The sequence below is a fragment of the Musca autumnalis genome, unplaced genomic scaffold, assembly GCF_047663935.1.
Source record: "Musca autumnalis isolate F117 unplaced genomic scaffold, ASM4766393v1 scaffold_1, whole genome shotgun sequence".
Lineage (NCBI taxonomy): Eukaryota > Metazoa > Arthropoda > Insecta > Diptera > Muscidae > Musca > Musca autumnalis.
The window spans coordinates 125,636,327-125,659,947 of NW_027411644.1; the positions used below are offsets into that span (position 1 = coordinate 125,636,327).

The window sequence follows — 23,621 nt, forward strand, 5'->3', positions numbered from 1 at the left end:
GATTTAGATAATTTTTATAACTGGTGTAATTTTAATTTAATCGAGTTGAATATACAAACATCTTTTTACCGACTGCTTACTAAATACTACATTGATAATCACGAGCTAGACACTGTAGAATCATTCAATGGCCTTGGTATATTATTGGATTGTCGTCTTAATTTTCGACATCATATAAATTCTGTGGTGAATAAAGCCAATGGAGCACTGGGCTTTATGAAACGATGGTGTAAAGAATTTGCGGACCCTCAAGTCACCAAACGTCTTTACGTATCTTTTGTTCGCAGCATACTTGAATATGGCACTATATACTCAAACTTGATTGAATCCGTTCAAAAACAATTTTTTTTCTTTTATTCTGTTTGCGTCATCATGGATGGAACTATCAGAACCTACCTTCGTATGAGACAAGACTTAATATGATTAAACTGCCTACATTGAAAAGTTGCCGTGTAATGCTGGGTTTAAATTTTGTTTTAAATATCATTCAAGGAAAAATATATTCAGACCTGATTATGAGTAGAATCGTAATAAACAAACAAGAAACTTTCAACTGCTTCAAATTCAAATTTTCGGAGTAATTATGCCACTACGGTACCTTTTTCTTCAGTTCAATAAATTTTATAATCAGATCGACTGTCTGAAAATAAAGCTAGTTTAAAACGGAAAATAATATTACATCTTAATATATAACACTTCCACCCAATGCTAATTGTGTATATGTATATTTTTTAGTCTGTAAGGATACATGTATTATCTATAGACTTAATCGATAAGAAATGTAATATAAAGTACAGTGCATTGTGATCTCCATTGTTGTATTAAATAAACAGTTTTTTTTTACGAAATAAGCAATTAAAAGACATCTTACAATTTACGACAAATTTTGGCGACGAGGCATCGAGTAAATTGGATACCGAATTAAAAAAAAAGGAGAAAAAAGCAAGCGCTGTTTTTTATTGGAGCAAGTGCTTACAATATTTAATGTGTCATATTGACTCCACTGCAAACAGAGTATAAAAGTTTCGCTAAAATTGTTAAAGTTCTGGAAGAACATTTTGAACCCAAGCCTTTTGAGTTGGTTAAATGTTTTAGATTTTACATGCGCATCCAACTGGAATGCGAGTCGGCGAGTGAGTTTGTGGTTGCATTAAAGAAGTTGGCGGTTGGTTGTCAGTTTGGTGATTATAGAGATATGACTGTGCGGAATCAATTTGTGGTGCAAAAGTCGGTTGTTAGAGAAGAAGACGCTGACATTGTATGATGCAATAAGTGTGCTTACTGCAAGTGAGATTGCAGAAAAAGAAGGCATGGAATTGTAAAATGCCGGTGAGAAGACCTGTGTGAATAAAATAAAGAAAAATGAAGAACAAAAAGGAAGAGAGGAAAGAACACCAACTAATAGAAAGTGTTTTAGATGTGGTAGTGCGCAACATCTGGCAAACCAATGCAAATACAAAAACGACATTTGTTATTTAAAGGCAGCGTAAACAGAATAAACAACAAATTAATGCAAGATATATATGTAAATGATCAACGAATTAAATTTTAATTGGATACTGGTTCACCAGCAACAATTGTAAATCTGGCGATGCAATAAAAAATTTTCTAAAATTTAAAGTGCACGCTGCTGATGTGGAATTGGTTAGCTACTGCGGTACAAAATAAGTTGGGTACATATTGGTGACAGTGTCAAATGGTGGCGAAATTGTACATTGTGCGTTCCGACCAAAATCCGATTATGGGAAGAGATGGATAGCGGAAAATAATATTGAGTTGGAATTGAAAATGTATCCAGAGCTGTTTTCTGAATCTTTAGGGAAAATAGAACATTTACAAGCCAGACTGTATTTGCAACTGTATGTGCATCCTAGTGATCGACATTTGTTAACTCTTAGTACACATAAGGGACTTTATCAGCCTACGAGGTTAATGTATGGAGTTGCTAGTGCACCTACCAAATCTCAACGTTTGATGGAACAAATATTAGGTGATATTGATGGCGTCACACAAATATTAGGTGATATTGCATGTCACACATGCAACGACTGCATACGGTGTTACGGCGGCTTGACAGGTACAACATGAGGGTAAATATCGAGAAGTCTGAGTTTATGAAGGGTCATATTGAATATTGCGATAATGAATATGAAGAAGCCTAGCAGCGTAGACGAATAACGTGGTTTCTTGGGTATGGTGAATTATAATGGAAGATTTATTGAAAATTTGAGCAGCGTCTTCTACCCTTTGAACAAGTTATTATGCAAGAACTAGAAATTTTGTGTTTGATGAGCGATGCAAACGCGCTTTTGAGGAAATCAAGAAGCAAATGCAGTCAGATACGGTATTGGCTCATTACAGTCCTAAGATTATATTGGTGTTAACAGCCGACGCAATTCCCAATAGTGTGGGGGCAGTATTAAGTCAAATTGGTGATGATAATGTAGAAAGGCCCCTTCAATTCGCTTCGCAGACTGAAGTTTTATGATTATCTATATGGAAGAAAATTTTATTTTGGTAACGGATAACCGAGCTGTATCACAAATATTCGCACAACAAAAAAGTATTCAGCTACAAAGATGCAACATTATGCAGTTTTTCTATAGCAATTCGATTATGAAATAGGTTGCAAAAAGTCTAAAGATAACGCAAATGCTGATGCATTGTTCAGATTGCCGAGTAATACAATGTCGAAAGTGGAAGAAGTTTTTGTAGTACAAGAAAAATTTATAGAAAATTTGCCAGTGACTGCAGCAGAGCTTAAGGAAGAAACTTCAAAAGAGACAAAAGCATAAAAAATCTTGAAATGTATGCAGTATGATCGTATATGTGATGCGGAAGACCGCAAAATGGATGTATTTTTCGAGGAAACATTTTGCCATGTCACGAATGAAAAGTTCGGCCAGATGTTATGTATGGTGGATGAAACCCTACAAACCTTTCGAAAGGGTACATGTTGATTATGCTGGTCCAGGGTTTGGAAAATATTTATTCGTGATGGTGGATGCATACAAGAAGTGGCTGGAGGTGTATATCTGTTCCAGTATGGATGCAAATATTACGATCCAGAAGAGTCGTGAAATTTTTGCTCAATTTCGAATTCCAAACATTTTAGTGAGTAATAACGGGAAGTTCAAGAGTTTTTAAAAGTTAATGGTATCGTCCATAAGCAAGGAAGCCCATATCATTCCTCAACAAATGGGCTGGCAGAACGATATGTCCAAACAATCAAAAACAAGTTAATGGCATCCAAGTGTAATGCTAATACAATGCATGATAGCGTATAAGAGAGCTATACATTCAGAAACAAAAAATTCACCAGCTATGCTGATGCTTGGTAGACAAATTCAATCACGTTTAGAATTATTAATTAGTAATGAACACGTGGCATATCAGATGCGACCGGTCCAGGTGAAATATTTTGACCGTGGGTAGAGACTGCGACTCTCTTATTTATAAAAACAGGAAAAGTGGCGATTTGGAGTAATTCAAAATAAAGTTGGAGATTTGCCATACATCTGCTGTTAATACAAAAATCAACAGTTCCAACTAGTTCGGATGAAGAGATACAAGCCGACACTTAGGATGCAAGAGGAGATACGATGATGCCAAGCGGACTACGAAGGTCGACGAGAGAGAAGAAATTGCCTATCGGTTCCAAGACTCCAACCTTGAATTTGATTAAATTACGGGGTGGGAATGTTATAATGTAAACATGGTATAAGATTGCATTATTGTAATCGAGTGATGTTATGTTATCGATAAGATAACACTCGCTAGTAAAGTGCTGCGGAATGCTGTATTAAATAAAAGGTATCTTTACGAACTCAACATTAAATATACCTCCTTTAAGATGCAACACTTATAAATAAAATAATCTACATATATAAAAGGAAATGGTGTTAGTTACTACGCTTATAACTCAAAAACGGCTCAAAAAGTGTGAGTGCCCTAACTGCTTTAGCCTCTAAATTGGTGTGGCTGTCGATGGCCAACGGTTGTTGGGCAATTTGAGCCAGTGAGGACCATGCCACCAGAGTTGCTAAGTATGTAATTCTGTAGGTAAACATCCTCGTCTGGCTATATCAGCTGTATTGTTCCCAGAGTCAACGTGTCTCCAGTTCTCCTGACCCACACTCTCAGAAATCTCTGAAACTCGATTTCCCACAAGTGTGCTCCTGTAAATCATGACTTAGTGTTTTCATCAACCATAAACTCTTCTGTATGTGCAAGTCCTCCATTCTCAGAACCTTAAGATATTTATCATCCTACCCTTATGGTAACTCTTGAACTCAATCGGGCATGTTCTGGCATTCACCTCTGCACCTCATGTGTATCGAACACACCTAAAGCTGTTCTGCAACACACTTTACACCCAATTTATATTCATTATTAAACTCTTGAATCGCAGTTTTTAATAGGCGAAATAAATTGTAATGTACCTTCACGTAGTACTCGAAACTACATACCACTTAAATTAACGTTAGCGAAATCTAATTATGAAATAAGTAATCCACTCCAATCTTTATGTGATGAATATAACAAGTTATATAATAGGATGTCTTTATCCGAACCTTTGCATGTCATAAAAAACTTTATCTTACGTTCTTAGTATTGTCGCAACAGTTTCCAGGCAATATGTTAGATTAGACCTATTGATTTTTTGATGTGTTTGTCTTTAAAATGTAACTTCCCTGTAGGAAATGTCAATAATGAATCTATACTGACTTACTACTGACATTGTCAACAGTACTACTGACAAACTGTAGACAACTCATGTAATTTCCTATAGAAATTTCGTATGAACGTGCCATTCGAAAGTCAGTAGTGACATTGGAACTAGTATGTCAGTAGTAAGTAGAGTTGTGCCAAAGGAACTATATGGAACGATCTAGTTCATTTCGCAGTTCCAATGGCCCACATTTTTTCTTTGAACAAACTGCGTATACTTAACATAACACGTTATATTTCATGATGTTACTCATACGTTTTGGAACTAGTACAAGGAACTAGGAACTAGATTACCCAACTCTAGTAGTAAGTCCGTAGTTGCTGAGGGACCATGTGTTGACATTGGAGGTAGTAAGTCAGTATAGACATTGGACGTAGTGAGTCAGTAGAGACATTGGAAGCAGTGAGTCTATAGAGACATTGGAGGTAGTGAGTCAATAGTTCCAGATTTTCACTACTAATTTGTTGGCCTATTTGGAACTTTTTATAGATTAAAAAGTTATATAGTACGTTTAATAAGGCAATAAACTTACACTTTTGTTTAAATAGTATATTGTATTAAAGAAACAACATATAATATTGAAAATGCTCAAAAAGTACAAATTGCGTATTACAGTTTCTTTTATCTTTATAAAGGCTAAACCAAAGATTCAACGTAAGCACACAATTAGTAACTAAAGCCAATGTTTTCAAGGCTGGCTAAACATTTTAACATTTAAATAATAAAAACACGTTTCCATTATACTTTTCTTGGCCATAAGGTTTTATCATGCGATTCGCTGTATTTTGATATAAAATCTAGGAATTGAAAATAATAAACATGTATAAATAAACATAAATAAGGAAAATTTGCTTAAATTTGCTTACCTACTACAGCTGTATAAACATTGGAAAAATCTCACAATCGATTTTTGCCAAATAACACTGGTCAACACGACTTTTGTTTCAACCGAAGTTTTTATTGTTTCTAAATGAAATCGGCGAGTTATTTTCAAATCCGGTCGAGTCCATCAGCTCTTGTCCTTGAGATATAGCTCTAAATCCGTTTTTACGAGTTTTACCCAGAATTTCATTTCATTTCATTTATTATAAATATCAATACATAGGAAGCCTTATAAGGCCAATTAATAATGCATTGTACAGAAAATTCTATGCTAAAGTTGTAATTAAATAACTAAATAATCCATATATTTCATAAGAATTTATATAAACTCATTTTATATATTAGGCTCCCCAGCCAGATGAACATTGCTTAAAAATAAAAGACAATATGATGGTCCTATGGCAGCTAGCTAGCTCAAAATGTGAAAAAACTTCTTATAAATTTATTGGGATCAAACGACCATTAATGTAACCTAAGAGTTTGTCTCTGAACGAGTTATATGAGTACGAAAATAATTTAAGAGGGGTAGGCAAATAATTCCAAAAACGATAAACTCGAACAAAGAATGATTGTTCATAGATAACCGAATGAACCAAAGGGATATCGATTTGAATATTGCGAGTCGAGTTGATGAATGAAAATTCATTAACAAGAACTGCAGGAGAAGACGTTTTCATAATTTTATAGAATTGTAGAACCAAGCGGAGGTTAATATAATCACGAAATGAACACCCCAGAAAAGTATATGCACATTGCAATACACGGGTATGCTCATGCAATTTAATACCAAACACATAGCGTATAACTTTTCTGAAAATTCTTTCTATTCTATCAATACAAAATGACCATGTTCCAGAATAAATTTCAATTCCATAATTCATAAGGGACATTAATAGGGACTGAGCTAAATGGCATCTCACATGTCTCGGAGTATATACCCTTAAGCAATACAGCCTTCTTAAAATGAGACATACCTTATTACCAAGGTGGTCAATATGATCTTCAAAATTAAGGTATGAATCAATAATAACACCCACGCATCTAAGAAAGTGTACAACTTCTATCGGCTGGTCATTTATAAACAACTGATGGCACGGAAAACATCGATTTCGGGGATGAAAAATAATGGCCTTAGTTTTAAAATGATTAATTACAAGACTATTAGTAGTCATCAAGTTTGCAAGAAAACCAAGGTGATCATTAATACAATTTTGAGTAGTGTGCGATGTAAACAGGAGATAAATGTCATCAGCATAGACATATGGTTGACAATGGGTATTTTGCATACTCGAAATAACGTCATTAAGATATACTAAAAAAAGAATAGGCCCCAATACGGACCCTTGAGGTACTCCCGAAGTAACCTCTCGAATTGATGAATTAATACCATTAAGAGAAACATATAGAGATCTGTCAGATAGGTAAGAATAAACCAATCTGCAGGCGGTTTTGGAAAAATTAAAACCACTCTGAAGTTTTGATACGAGAGAGCAATGATTCAGGCTATCAAACGCCTTAGACAAATCCAGTGAAACCAAAGTGCAGCTATTATGGGTATTTAATTGTTTTCTAACTGAGTCTGTCAAAGCCAATAACGCTGATATGGTGCTGTGGTTTCGTCGAAAGGCAAATTGGTTCGGATGAAAAAGAGAGAATTTATCACAATGTTCCAGAATTTGTGCTTTCATCAGATTTTCCAAAACTTTTGACATAACGGGAAGTATTGTTATAGGCCTCATTTCATTGCTATTATGATCATTTTTTGAAATAGGTGTGATCCGCCCTAATTTCCAAGCATCTGGAAAAGTGGATACCATGAAAATTGTGTTAATTAAATGTAACAAATAAGGGGATATAAGAGGAAAAATCAATTTTAAAAATTTTACCGGAATATTATCATACCCGGAAGCATTGGATTTAATTGAATAGATAGCAAAAGCAAGATCATTTTCATTGATCATATGAAACGAAAAAGAATCAGATTTTTCTACAAAATTATCAAAGCAAAAGGTAGCATTATCTTGATTCATAGTACTTGAGAATGTATCAGCTAATAATTCTACATCAGCCATATTGGCATCCATATTAGTTTTCCCTATACAACCAAGTTTACGAATATTTTTCCACATCTGGGCATTATTGCAACCCGTAAACATACGCGTTCCATATTTAAACCTTTCTCTTCTAAGAACCGATTTTGCCTTATTTCGCAACTTGCAATAAATTTTCCAGTTGTCATTCGTACGACTTCGTAGATAATTTGCATATGCTTTATCTCTATTTCTCCTTGCTTGAATTGTCAGAGTCGAGTTCATCCATTTATTATAATTAGCATCAAATCTTCTGGCTCTTGACATTGGAACTAAAGAATGCAATTTATCAACAACTCCGTTGAGCAAATTTAATTGAAAGTTAACATCACTTGACTCCAACAACGGGGAAATATTGATGTTACTGAAACATTCATATAGATCATCAAAACACACTCTTCCATAATCTTTGAAGGTTACCCAGTCCTGTTGTACAACAAAATCAAACTCCAACGAAATAAAAATAAAGCAATGGTGAGATGAAAAAAAGGGAAAATTTAACTGTCCCTTTACTGCAAGACGATATGGTTCGCTCAACAAAAAATAATCAATTAAAGAAGTACTGTTATTTGGTAAATGAATATGAGTTGGTAAACAATTATGAGCACATTGAAGGCCACACCTGGAAACAAGTGATCTGAAATATATTGACTTCAAGGGATCAAAAAGATTAAAATTGAAATCTCCCATAATTACAATGTTTGAAAATCGGTCAAATATATCACAATGCATATCCTCAAATGAGTCAACAGAACCGGTTGGTAAATATACAACACCCACAACCACAGAAGATTCATTACCAAAAATTTCAACAAATAGCGATTCACAGATTCCATATTTAGTCCCTTTGAACACAACTTTATATTTTAGGTGTTTTGAAATATAAAGACATACACCTCCTCCTCTTTTAGGATTACCGTTTGCAGAATTATTTTGGTTATTAGGCCGATCATTTCTCACTAAATTGTAATTATGTAAATTTAAGGAACTAGAATAAATGTCCGGCTTAAACCACGTTTCTGATACTCCAATTACATCAAGGCCACAGTCATCAAATGTATTTTTAAACTCTTCAAGCTTTGCATTTGAATTAGAGGGGCAAAGGCTCTGTGCATTTATGTGACCAACATTTAAATTATTCGAGAAAGGAGACATATAATCTTTTAGTAATTGACTACCACTAGCTACAGGACCAAGGTTGCTGTCAATAGACATGATACTGTAAGCAATGTTCAAACGTATGGGGGAGCCGAGAAATAATTACAATTAAGTTTATGTAAATCAATAAAGACATTTTTAAGTATCTATTCATCCTCATTAAACCTTAAAAAATCCTCTCAATTGAAAGTTAAATTAGATAAATACATAGGGTGATATCAAAAATACTGTTTAATAGACCATTTGAAAATAATACATAGGGTGAGATCAAAAATACTGTTTAATAGAACAATTAAAAAAAAATATTTAAAGTTAACGATTTGCATTAAAGGAATCAACAAACTCGATAAGACTAAAAGCCTCCTTTTCATTATTTAACATCACAATCTTTGCTTTAAGTAATTCTCTATTTATAATGCTAAATCCCTTTATTTTATTTTCTTTCCTCAGTTTTTTGCATGCTTTAAGTAGTTTATTGGCAAGAGTAGAATAATTATCATTTAAGTAGATACGGCTCATATCATCACCACCAAGAACATCAAAAACTGTAGGAGGTTTGGACTTGAAATAGGCTGACATAAGTTTGTCTCGTTTGTTGATATCTCGGAACTTCATCAGGATTGCATGACGATTCCTAATGTACATAACATTGGTAATATCTTCAGGTACAAAGTCCACCTTCAAATGGGCAAATAAAAACACAACAATATCATTCAGACTCTGCAACTTGTCAGCAAGCCCAGTTACGATGATGTCACATCTATTTAATCGATGCTGCAAGGCATGATTCTGTAGTTCGAGATCCAAAAATTTACTTTTGTACGACTTGTCATTAGATGCTATTAGACTCTCACATTTGTTAACGCCACTTTTCATTTCTTCTACACCTTTAGAAAGCTCCAATCGTATTTCGTTTGCAAAACTTTCAAACATTGTCTTCATTTCGACATGTTCTTTTCTGATGTCATCAGCATGACTACGTAGACTTTCCTTAAGAGAAGAAAATTCGTTTCTCATTTCAAGTTTGAAGGCTAAATCTGAATTGTCTGGCGGATTAGCCACGCAACGTACACAAGTGTATGCAAGATTACGATTTTTGTCTAATGTTGTAAAAAGAGTTTTTGATACATTATCACAATCAACATGAATCCAAAAATTGCACGATCTACACAATAAGCATTTGGTTCCACTTGTTGCTTGCTTGCAAACTCCACAAGGATGCGATGTTGTAGACATTTTTATTAAATTTAGAGAAAAAAAAAAACAATTTGCGGGATATGTGATCAATAACGTCAAAGCCAAGGTTAAATTTCAAATGACGGCGTTTAAAAGATGGTAGACAATATGTCGGCGTCAGGGATCAACTGTTGCTGCAACTGTGTTGTTGTTGTTTTTCCTTTCTTGCTGAATATTCCCTTGTGGTATTTAACAGCAACAACAATGACAATAAACGAGAAAAAGTCTTTTAATAATTTTAACTTATATCTCGTAGATAAATGAAAAACTTCATATATCTGATGACAAGCACAAAATTAATAGTATTTTGAGCACTGCACGGTTTGATATTAAACAGTTTTTTATTGATTTTAATGACTTTCAACCGAGAAGGTGTTTAAGCACGTTTAGCTCCACATAGCGTTGCCAGACTTTCGTTGTTGCCAGAATTTCGTTATTTTTGTGGGGTTTTCAACACTAATATATTAAGAAGATGTTGCACATTCGATACAAACAGTTTTTGAAACAATTATAGTGAATATATATTAAACAAATATAGAAAACATACGACGGACCTTGTAAAAATTGCATATTTTGAGTACTTTAAGCTGTGATGACGTCTTTTGTGTGATTACGATTTTTAGGTTATGGCCGAATCATGGGCGCTATGAACTTTATATTATATATTTGAATACTGGACTATATAGTAGACACCCTAAGCATATCCGTTATGCCATATGAAGATCCTATGACTTGCCCCTTGAGACAATGCACTGACTGTATCGCCTCCTTATAAAACAATGTCATTACTGCAATTTCCCAAATTAAACGCCGGAGGGATTTTCAAATAAATCGCGATTTAAGTTCACATTTTTAGGGGTTCTTTAGGTTTTCACGATTTTGCTTGGAATCTTCTCTAAAGTTTCCACAAAATGTCTAATTGTCGAAGTTTCACCACAAATGTTGTTAGCCGCCTCTGAATTCGTATTTCTTTTGCTTATACTTGTTATTAAAATTATATACCATAAGTTTAATCACTCGTTAAATTCACAATATTTAATTGATTTTTCACAAAAAAACACAAAAATTATTTTACACCAAACAATTAAGAAAATGAAAAAATCTAAGAAGATGCTTCATTGGGCTATCAGCTCTCAATATAAACAATGCTTCTTCTTATTAAGGTAAAAGTATCAATTGTTGACAACATGTTGACTTTGTCACCATAATAGTAGACAAAGTGGTGACATGTCGTCACAGGACCCCATGCTTCCTACAGGGTTTCTAACCGGGTGATGTTTTGTTGTAGCTGGTTTTCCCTAGTCTACTAACCCCCATATTCCGGAATATGAGGTGTACGCGAGTTAAATCCAAAAATAACAAACTCCGTTTTAAACGCTTTAAGTGTTCATTTATTTGCAGTGGTCTTAAGACTAATTTTAAAAATCATATTTTTAATAGTTTGTCATTTAATGTAGCGAAGGCTTTTTACTTACGCTGCATTAAATGACTGTCTGTGAATGTGGAAACGAAAACAAAAGTTTCAAATTTCATTTGAGACTTTTGTTTTTCGCTACATTAGGCCGACATAAATGAATTTAATTTAATTTTAGTCAAGGGGGAAGGGTTGGGACGTAACGTTTATTAATAGAGCATTTGAAATTGTTATTATTAGCAACAATATATAGTGTTAAGTTTCTATTATTTTTAAGTTTCATACATTGTTGTATGTATTTATCTATTTTATAAAAATAGAGTATTTTACTCATTTCATTTATATATGAACCTATTTTTATAAATTTTTGATCATTTCAACTTCCATAATTTCTTGTGACTTTTTATTTATTGTTTGTTTGATATTGTTACCGTTTTGTATATGTGGGTATATAAATAGGTAACAAAATTTTCAATTAACATTGTTTCAAGCCAATTCAAGATTATTTTTTTTCTTGTGACTTTTATATTTTTTCTTTAGAGACTTCTCATAATTTTATAATTCTTTTTGTCTATTAAATAGAAACATTATATTTTTATTTATGGCATCATTACCTTTTTTGATTTTTTAAGTTGGTTTTTAGTTACCATTTTTATTCTTAAGTTTTTTCCGATATTTATATCATTTTACATAATTCTATTAAGCAGTATTACGACTCTATTATTGTATTCATAATTTTTACATTATATGTATTCTTCTTTTATTAAATATTTTTAGCTCTAATCACTATTCCCAATGTTTGATTATTCCTTCTCATTGTCATTTGGCATTCTCTAATTGCAGCCAATTGGGTGTCGCTCTTAATAGGATCACCCCAGAAAATTTTGATAATCAGTGGTACCTCAAAAACCATTTAATTGTTTACGGCTGGGGGTAATTCAGCTAAAAAGTACCCTAATATTTTCCTTGTTTGATATTCCTACATTAAGGCTTGAAATTTGTCCCAAACAAGTTTTAAAAATGAAAATTGACAATAAATCCCCATGAATCTTCAGACCCAAGGAATGAGAAGTTTTCCTCAAACAATGGTACAGTTGTATGGAGTATATAAAATATATGATATTTTATTATTATAAATTTGATTTTAGTTTGTTTTTTACTATTATGTTATATTATTAGTATTTTATTATATATTAATTTGTTGTTATTATCTTTATCTTCATTATTATTATGATATTTTATTATTATGTTTATGTTTATTGTTCTTTTATATTATTTATTATTTATATATTCTTCTTCATTATTTATATTATTACTGTTATTATAATTATATATTATTATTACTATTTTTATTTTTTATTGTTATTATTATTATCGTAATTATTATATATTAGTATTATTATTTGTCTTCGCCAAATCTGGAACAATACTGAGATTTCTCTAATTTGCCTAATATGAAACATATTAGGAATTGGGTACTCTTCAGTGGTGTTAGTGTACATCATAACCTATATAACTACACAGCACTTTATTTTATTTTCAGAATAAGTTTCATTAACAAATTAAAGTGTGCTGTTTTAGGCTATGCATTGGTTCCTTATTTAATTTTTTGATTTGGCGTTTAATCTCAATCGATGTTATAGGTCATTGTAATTTGACAACTTTATGACTAACTTTTTTTTTTAGTTGTGAGTTTTATATTCGGAATTTATTATTTTTTTGTAACATTGCGAACACTAATACTACTGCAAATGTAGTTTAAAATCTAGTATTTATTCAATATGTAATATTAATATGTATTGATATAATATTAATATTTTTAAATTTTACTTATTTTATTAATGTATTACATATTTCTGTTTGTTTTTTTTTATTGTATGTTTATCATTTTATTAACATAAACATCAATTTGTTAATATATACAAACAGTTTGTATAAAAATATATTTTCTTAAATTTGTCCATCGTTATTTTTTAATAAAAGTCAAAGGGGTTTCACTCTTCAGAGGAATACACCCAACTTTTAATAGAAGTAGACATTTTTAAAAATTTTTGGTTGTCTCTATTTTTGACATTGAACCTGTATATGTATTTCCCAATAAAATAATATTTATTCGACAGCTACTGAAAATTAACCGTTTAAATCTTCATGTGTATAAATTTTGTTATTATTTTTGTCCTTAAATTTTTGATTTATTTTCGTAGTGTCAAGACCTTCAGGTCCAATAATAATAGTATTGAAGGATTCAATTCGTTTTTCCTGCTTTCTACTTGGATGCATAGAGGATATTATTAGATTCCTATCTTCTTCTTTATTGCTTATTCGATTTTTGAATGTTAGCGATCATATTACCATTGTCAAAAAAAAATTACATATTTATGTTTTTATAAATTATTAACAAAATAGGAAAATATATCTCTATTTCGCGCTATGCTTATTAAATTTTCGGCGTTCTGGAATTCTGTCCATTGTTGGATATTTTGAATCCATGACATCTCTTTTCTTCCTCTGGTACGTCTTCCTTCTATGTTTGCTTGCAGTATTTCCTGGAGAATGATGTATTTACGGTTTCGCATAATGTGCCCTAGATATGCCGTTTTCCGTTTCTTTATGTTGTTTAATAATTCTCTTGTTGTATTCATTCTTCGCAATACTTCAGTATTTGATACATGCAGGACCCATGGTATTTTTAGAGCTCGACGGTACACCCACATCTCAAATGCTTCGAGTCGTTTGATATCTGCCGCTTTTAACGTCCACACTTCGACTGAATATAACAAGACTGGCCATATATACGCTTTTATTAAACGAGATTTTGTTGCAATATTTATATCATGGCTTATTAGAACTTTTTTATATTTATGAAATGCATCTCTTGCCATTTCTATGCGACATTTGATTTCTTTTGAGTAGTCCCATAGATCATTTAGCAAAACTCCCAGATATTTGAAAATTTGTACCCTCTCAATATGGAAATTTTGTATTTTTAAAATCAACTCGTTGTAAGCGTTGTTCTTACTTATTATCATAAATTTTGTTTTGGGGGTGTTTATTTTTAGCCCATACAACTCACTACTTGATGTTAGTCTATCAACAAGATTTTGTAGACCTGATATGCTGTTGGATATTAATGTAGTGTCATCAGCATATCTGATATTATTTATGTAATTGTTGTTTATCAATATACCTTCTTGGATGCCATCTACTGCTTCGTGAAAAATGTTTTGGGAGTAAATATTGAAGAGTAGTGGGGATAAAATGCATCCTTGTCGAACTCCTTTAGATATTGCTACATCTTCAGTTAAATCTCCATTTATGTTGACTTGGCAGTCTGGTGCCAGTACAAGCTTTTAATACACCTTATCTCTTTCTCATCGATTCCAATTGCTGTGAGAATTTCCATGAGCTTATCATGCTGCACAGTGTCGAATGCTTTTTCGTAATCTATAAAGCATAAAAATACGTCTTTGTGGACATTTCTGCATTTTTGAACGAGTATTTGTATGCAGAATAAAGCCTCACGGGTTCCCTTTCCTTCCTTAAAACCAAATTGAGTTTCTCCCATTTCCTTTTCACATTTCTCATATATTCTCTTCTGGATAATTTTAAGAAAAATTTTAAGAGCGTGACTCATTAAACTGATGAGACGATAGTCATTGCATTTTTTGGCATGGGGTTTTTTTGGTATTGTTATGAAGGTGGATTTTAGCCAATCCTGTGGGTATATACCAGTATCGTAGATGTAGTTAAACAGTTTTGTCAGTTTTAATAATTCAACTGTAATTTCATCAGGCCCTGTAGCTTTTCCATCTCGAAGGGATTTTATTGCTGATTCTACTTCATTATTTGTGATGCTGTTTCCTGTCATATAATCTGGTGCATTGTTAACGTAGCTTGATCTGTTATCATCCTTAAATAGTGTTTGGATATATTCTTTCCAGATATGTTTCTTTTCTGTAATTTCAAAGATCGGTTCATTGTTGTTATTGAAAAGGATAGAGGGATTTGTATTTCTATATTGTCCAGATGCTTCTTTCAATTTCTTATGCAGGTTGAAATCGTCATGTAGGCTCATAAGTCTTTCAATTTCCTGACATTGAGTATTTAGGTGATTATTGTTTGCGTTACGTATCTCCCGTTGAATTTCTCTATTTAGTTCCCAGTACTTTTCGTAATCTTTATTTTTAAATGCTTTTCTTTAGTATGAGTTTTTAGTTTTATGCGTATCTTTGCCATTAAAAGGTTATGATCAGATGGTACATCAGCACTCGGATATGTTGTGGCCTTCCTTATTGATGAGCAGTGTCGCATGTTGATAAGAATGAAGTCCATTTGGTTTCTAATGATGTTGCCAATTCTGTCTTGTGGAGATTTCCAAGTGTAGAGCTTTCTTGGCGGTAGAGTGAAAAGTGTATTTGCTATCTTCATGTTGAATTCTTGACAGAATTGAATGAGTCGTTCGCCTCTTTCATTTTTTTCGCCCAATCCATATCGTCCTGTAACACCAGTTACTTCACCTCTCCCTACTTTTGCATTAAAATCACCTTGGATGATATTTATATCATGGGGTTTTGTAAGTTTAACAAGACTTTCTATTTCCTCATAAAACATTTCTACTTCTTCATTGCTTCTGTCTGATGTGGGAGCATATACTTGAATTATATTGATGTTGAGCGGCCTTGCTTTTATTTTGATCATCATGGTCCTATCTGACTTTGGAAAAAATCCTACCTCGTTTTTGGAAATGTTCCCTCTAATGATAATCCCAACACCATTCCTATGATTCTTGTTCGAATTTCCAGAGAAGAAGATTTTGGCACCATGGGATACGAATTCCGAAACATTCGGCCACCAGGTTTCGCAAACACCTAGGATATCTATATTCAGTCTTTCCATTTCGGATATTGTGTTGCTTAATTTGCCTGACTCATAAAGGCTTCTAACATTCCAAGTACCAATGTTAAGCGTCTTTTTAGTTTTACCTTCGGGGATTCTTAGCACCCTCGAGTTACCGGAGATTGAGGGCCATATGTTTGTTTCTGCATTCATTGTAATATGGTTTTCAAGGGATAATACATCAGTGATTTCCCCTTATCTTCTGATGGGTTGTAAGTTTTCCGTCCTCGTTTCAGCCGCTCTTCTTAGAGTACAGACGCTGTTTGCAGCCGCCCACTGTGGAAACAGACACCTATAATAATCAAATAATAGTTTTACATTTTGTAGTTTCATTCTCTTTAATATATGACCCATTTTAGGGAACGATAAATATATTCGGATTTTTTTCATCATAGTTTATCCTCTTTGAAAATATTTTCATTTCTTGTTTTTATTTATTTCAAAAAAAAAAAAAAAGCGCGATTCTCATATTATTTATACATGATCTTCTATAACTTAATTCCGATATCTTCAGTAATTCGCAATTAACTTTATTTTCTTCCAATTAAAAGGTGTATGAAACATTTATTTATGAACTTAAGTATTATGAAATCTTCTTCAAAAATTAAATTTAGTTTTATTTAGTCAAAAATATATATTTTTAAATTGATAGTTATTTTCTATTTTTGTATTTTGATATATTTTTCTATAAGAATATATATAATGCATATCATTCATTTTTAAATATTTGTTTGCATAATTGGTATTTATTCTTTTTTAATTTATTCTTGTAATTGTATCTTTAGTTGTTGAAATGTTGTATTTTTTCTGCATATCATTTTTTTCTCCTTTTCATCTTCATTTTGTTATATTTTCGAGGATTCTCATATTCTCTTTTTCGCTTTTCATAAACATGTCAGTTTTTTAGAGTTATTTTTTATTTTGTTCTTCCCACTACTGCAATTTCATAAAATTGCTCTAGTATGGAACTCGATTTAAGAACCCCTAGTTTAATGCACGAATACAAAGTAACTGACGATTCGAAACAAGCCCATGATTTCTATCATCAGATGTTTTTTGCTCATATATTATATTGGTTTACCAAACGCATATTTGTTTCTTCCAATGCATAATGGTCCCAAATCCAAATTTTCTGGCCAAAACTATTTCAACGTCCATTTTGTATTGAAATTAGTTATTATTTTTAATAAATGTGTACAATCATCAATTCTTACGTTTTATCGACCAAAATGACCAAAAACTGCCAAAATTTGTTGAACAGCGTGGTCCCGTTGTGTGGGGTCTAAACCAAAACATTGACCTATGTTAACAATTTTTGGTACGAAGGGTTCATATCTTCCAAGAGGTCGAAATACCAAAATTCAGCCGAATCGGTCATAAAGTGGCGCTAAAATTCTCAAAATATCTAAAATCGGACGGTACTTTTATGTGGGGGCTATGACAAAAAAATGGACCTATTTTCAAAAAACTTACACGTACTTATTTTCTACACTCTGAAACCCTTAAATATGAATTTTAAGAAAAATCGCTTGATAGATGTAGGTATTACCGTTCTATTTCAATTTGATACTACGTAAAGCCACAACAGGTATTTACAAAAAATTCTCCTATCTTAAAATAGAAAAATCCACTTTATTTTAACTGTGGCAAATTTGAGCAAGAATTTATTTCTCAATTTATTAGTTCAGACCCCCAGCTATCTTCCAAAATAAATTTGGAGGTGGACAAACTTGGACATTTTTTTAAAAGTTTAAATATATTTTAAAAATATTTGTAAAAAATAATTTTTAATATATATATATAAAAATTGATTTTATTACGCTAATTTTACAAATTGCATCGCCCTTTTTGTAAATATTATGAAAGTACTCATTAACAGCTTCCCGATTCATAATAACTTTGGTCTCACATCTGTATATTTATGCAGCAACGCAATACAACAAAAATTGTATATTTTGCAGCACAAAGTCTGTTTTATTTTTACATAAAAAAGTGTCAACTTTGGTACTGCGCCAATCAACGAATACTAACGTTATTTACAAAAACTAATTATTTTCAGATGACTTGAGGTGTTTTTTATTATTCTGTGCAAAAAAAAGTTACAATTTCGAAACTTCAAAAATAGGGTTTTGGCCAAAAATTTCCTGATTGAAACCTATGTGCAATGGCTCCAAGATATTTGTTTCAACTTGGGTTCCGTTTTTCCAATATTCAGTGAATTGTGTGCCAATCTCAGTAGCTGGTTCATAATTTGGGGAATCTAGTATAAATTTGAATCCGGTTAGGTTATCTTTAAAAATTCCATGTTTTGTGATATCGTTCAACTCGGACTTTCTATTTTATTTATGACCTTCCCTTGTGGTAGATCGTAAGATGGCTTGTATTCATACACCTTTATGGCGATGGCATCTGTCCATCAATTCTGTTCACATGGCCCAGTCAACGCAATCGTTGTCGCTCGATACGTTTTATGACCGCTTCATATGACCGGGTCTCATTTATACTCTTAAATATCTACAAAAAGAAGCAAGTTTCAAAGAATAATATATTATTTTGTCTTATTTCCACAGTATGTTTAAGTTAAATATGTCAGCTTTTGCCACTATTGATTACTTTTACACAGTCTTACATAAGTATACGTACGCCCCATAAATCTCGGGTTTTAGAAAAAGTAATGATATTTATGAAATTCCAAGTACACAGGTTTATTTCGTCTCACTAATAAACAATATTTAATACAAAAAGAGTATATTCCATAATATAAATAAAGGTAAATTTTACAAAAACCAAAAAATGATACTTACAAAAGTATACTTACGCCCAAGGAAATATGAGTATTATCGTACAATTTATGGAATTAGCAGCAAAATTTTTGAATTTTATTGTTTTGGCGAATGTGTCTGGGTGTCCGAGATATATTTTAGAGAAAAAAAAATAATTTTTGGGTGTTAAATGCCGTTATTTAATGCCAAACTTCTTGTATAGCTCGTTAAAGCGGACCATTGCTGATTTCTTTCCGTTTTAGTTATTTGAGTATACAAAAGCCACAATATTAGTGTCATATTATTGATTTTGAGATCCTAGAAAGCTTTTTAGTTGACCTTGTGCATAACACACCTTCCTGGGTGTCGATAAATTCACATTTTCCTGGAATATCTCAGGAAGTTAATAGATTCCTCGGAATTCTTGTCTCAAATTACATTCAGAAGACCTTGAATTGTGTTTTAATATGGTGTTATATAATCCTTGGACACCAATTGAATCAGAAATGTACAATTATCCGATACTTTCCGGCGCTATATTGACGATAATGGTCATAATACGAAAACTACGTGGTTCACAGTGTAAATTTAATGCTTTTTGGTGATTATATTTTGATGCTTTGGGAGCAGGTTTTTAACAGAATATTTTACATTTCTGATTCAATTGGTGTCCAAGGATTATACAAGGCCATATTAAAACACAATTCAAGGTCTTCTGTATGTAATTTGAGCCAAGAATTCATCTACTAAAACGCGAGATACGAGAAATTCCAAGGTAAGCAAATCAACTAAAATTGATTTTAAAAATATGGCGCATTTTATCGCGTGCGGGTCGTTTCCAGTGCAATGAAAAAACTGGTACAGCATCTTGGTTTTTGCGGAAACAGAGATTTAAAAACTTCACTGATAAGGGAGCTACATTCATTTTATCCCAAAAATAGTGTGTGATGCTACATCCGTGGTTCTTGATTGATCGCCTTGAAATAGATATATATCGATGTGTATTTTCATGTGACACTGAAACCGGATGCGGAACAAAATTGTATGCACGTTGCGCAAATTAGCGATGTTTTATAGGTCCAAATCAAATTTCGAAAATATATACAAATTAAAAGATATGGTCTTGTTGTACATGAAAATCTCATGCGGACAAAATGATTTTGATAATTTCGCCATTTACACATATTTTAAAAATGCATATAAATTAAAACGATTTATTTGAACTATATTTCCGTTTAAGAAGCCTAATGATTTATCTCAACAACTCGATAACATTCCTCAATGGGAAACTTTCATGTGAATGTAGATAAAGCAAAACCCGCCCATTTTCTTGAGAGTTTCAAGAAAAATAAAAGAAGTACTCCTATAGATTTTTTACAATACTTGCAATTTATAATGAATGTGGAAACTATTTTTCAAACCCAAATTAATTTTTTCTTACCCAAATATGTTTTTGTTTTGGCTATAAAATCCAAACTATTATCCCGATCATTTTAATTTCTCATCTGATTCCCCGTGAAGTTTTTATTTGACACTATTTTTTTGTAATTTTTGATATTTTCATAAATTTAGTGAGTAATATTTTACAAATATTAGGCAATCTACCTACTGACGCCGCTTCGTGATAACTTTTTAGTGACAATTGTGCTCATTAAAATAATCTTCATATATCTCTATCTCTTCCTATCATCTAGACTTGATAGTGTTGGTTGACGACTCCTAACTGTATATTGTCTCAGCACTCGCAACATTTATGTTGTTTTCTTTAATTTTGACGTTCGTTAGCGGCATAATGCTCTTCGTCATCTGATACGGAACGGGATAAGATAGTAATAGGTTTTCCTGTGAAAGTACAGCATATGAAGAAGCATCCTTGTTAAATCGAACGGCTTTTGAAACTCCGGGTATGTTAATGTTACGTCCTCAGATGCCACTACGTATTTCTTTCACTCTATTGTGAAAGCACTTTGCACTTCATTGAGGTCAATTTTGATTTTCTTTGAATGTGATACCGCGACTCGGCCATGTTCCCTCTTCAATATGTTTGATAGTACCTTTTTATCTTTGCGTAGTCCTTTATAAGGCAGCGATAGTATCCTGACAAATCTAAAAAAGATTTCAACGCCTTAATGTGGTGGGCTCAGGAAAATTTGTTTTAATTTTAGTTCTGCAGGCCTATTCTGTAACTTTTAACAACTATCGATATTGTTTAAATTTCTTTTGCTTTTGTAACAACAATAAAACAAACAAATGGAATTGTTGTAAAATAGACAATGAGTTAAGTTGTTAAAAATTGGCGTTGGACGTCAATTAAGAGTTTTTAATAGACTTTATTTATTTAATAATGGATTTTTTATTAAAGTCTGGTTGGCTTTCTTATTTTATGATGAGTTTAAAACTAAAAGTAATTTTTCAAGTTTTAATAAGTCCTTGGTCACACCAGCGAGTTTCTTGAAACGAAGCAACATCGCAAACACAGGCAATTAAGTACAGCGGTTTCACTACCTCATACCCCTCGCCTATAAACTCGAAGTCTACCTAAGCACATATCATTGAGTTGCATCGCTGCTCCGCCGCTTTGCTGCTTCCGTCCAGTCTAATCTTTCTGCTGAGTTGGCAGCTCGCGTATGAGCAGGTAGAGTTGGATGTTGTGTTTTATGTTCACAATTATGCTTACATAGCAGCTCGTGTTGTGGTTGGCTGTTTATTTGAAACCAAACTGTAGGAATGTGGGATATTTCCAGGTTTTCACCATAACTTATATATGCAGTTTTCGAGTGTGTTATATATTGATAATATTTTAAATAATTGTTTTCGTTTGTTTTTTCTTTTTAGGAAAACTTTAAAACACCGTACAAGTTTAAGTAGTCAGAAAAATGGAAATTCACATCACCAAATATGCGTATCACCCATACAAAGACGATGGAGCATTGTTGTGGGCCCTAATTGGCATAAAACCCAATTTGGAGGAGGTCTGTTAAACCAACAGCATGAAAACACTTCTATACATTATAACATAAATCAATTGGAAAGAAATATAGATGATTTAATCACAGGGCACTGCAACCAACAAAAAGCAGAGCAAATTGAAACAAATCCCCTTAAACAAAGTAAAAATGGACTAGAAGAAAAATCTGTTATTAATGAAATTGAAAATATACAAAAGCATTACGAACGAATTTTGAAAGAGACCGAATCCTTGTCTATACACAATAGCAATATACTTGATTGTGAGCAAAAACATCTTCGACGTTCTTGCACCTTAGATTCGCGATCTCCAAGTGCACGCAAAATAGGAAGCATACGGCGACGCTGTAGAGAAACGACTGCGATTAAACAAAGAGATAGTTTTGTTTCAAATAACACTGATATGCCCGATAAAAATAATATAGGTTCCAGGGTCCATTTAAAGCGAACTCGACGAAGTGTTGGATCCACTTGTAATTTTCCTGAAACCCATAAAAAATTTATAGAGGAGAAAACTCTTTCTGAAAATAGTCATACGTGGATACCAGGAGAACACTTTTTTAAATGTCCATTCGATGAAAAAAACAATGCCGAGGAAAAAGCGGCAAGTAATGAAGAATGTGCCGGCATTATTGGGACTAGAAGAGATTTCAGCGAAAAATCTGTAACAAATGCAGCATCGTCTACCCAATTAATAAAGCAAAGAACCGCTAAAAAAGCACCGCCAAGCAATGTACCATTAGTCAGTCGTATTAAAATGTCTGGGACAATAAACAATGATGACAGTGGTCGGGCTTCAATTAACCGATTGAGAACGGATAATGCTGGAATGGTGATAGCAAAAGCGAAACTTTTTGACCAAATGGGAACTTTTAATGACAGAAAGAATCAGGAAATCGATTATAGTAAAACAAAAAGGTTAACCGGTTCAGTCGACTCTGGTTGCAAAACTACAAAAACCAAAACTGTAACCATGCCGGATGAATGTATTATTCCAAGGAATTTTCTTAATAAAAAGTACCAAGAGTAAAATCAAATGCTAGCAGGTGAATATCAAATGAGTATTGCGTGAGCAATACTGATTTCGCGACATAAATATAAGCATTTATACAGGGATATAACAACCGATTCAGTTAATTCTGTTAAAGAAAATTTTGCGAACGAAATTTGCAACGGTAAAATACCCTTTAAAAATTAAAATGTCATTTGAATGTTTATATAAGATAAATAAACACACATGTTAATTAATTAACATAAATGTACCGCTTGGATTTGTTCGGGGAAATTAAAATTTTATAAAAAGTGCGTAAAAGTTATCTGTAAAATAATATTTTATCAGCGTAAAAAGCAGAAATAAGAAAAACAATAAGAAAAAAAAACAAAAATCTGAGTTTTTGTCAACAAATTTTAAGTTATCCATTAGGTTACTATTTGTATGTAAGTCAAGCTTAATCTCTGTTGTTTTCAAATTTAAAAACAACAAG

General features: G+C 32.5%; 1 protein-coding gene across 7 annotated transcripts in view; it reads left to right on the plus strand.

Annotated features, from left to right (window-relative positions):
* Positions 1-23,395, plus strand: part of LOC141406589 (uncharacterized) — a 150,930-nt gene extending 127,535 nt beyond the window's left edge. For all 7 annotated transcript variants that reach the window (XM_073992382.1, XM_073992368.1, XM_073992357.1 and 4 more), the window contains one exon: positions 22,006-23,395. In XM_073992382.1, coding sequence (XP_073848483.1) covers positions 22,006-23,167 — 1,162 coding nt within the window. In that variant the 3' untranslated portion in view covers positions 23,168-23,395. The remainder of the gene's footprint in view (positions 1-22,005) is intronic.
* The last annotated feature ends 226 nt before the right edge of the window (positions 23,396-23,621 follow it).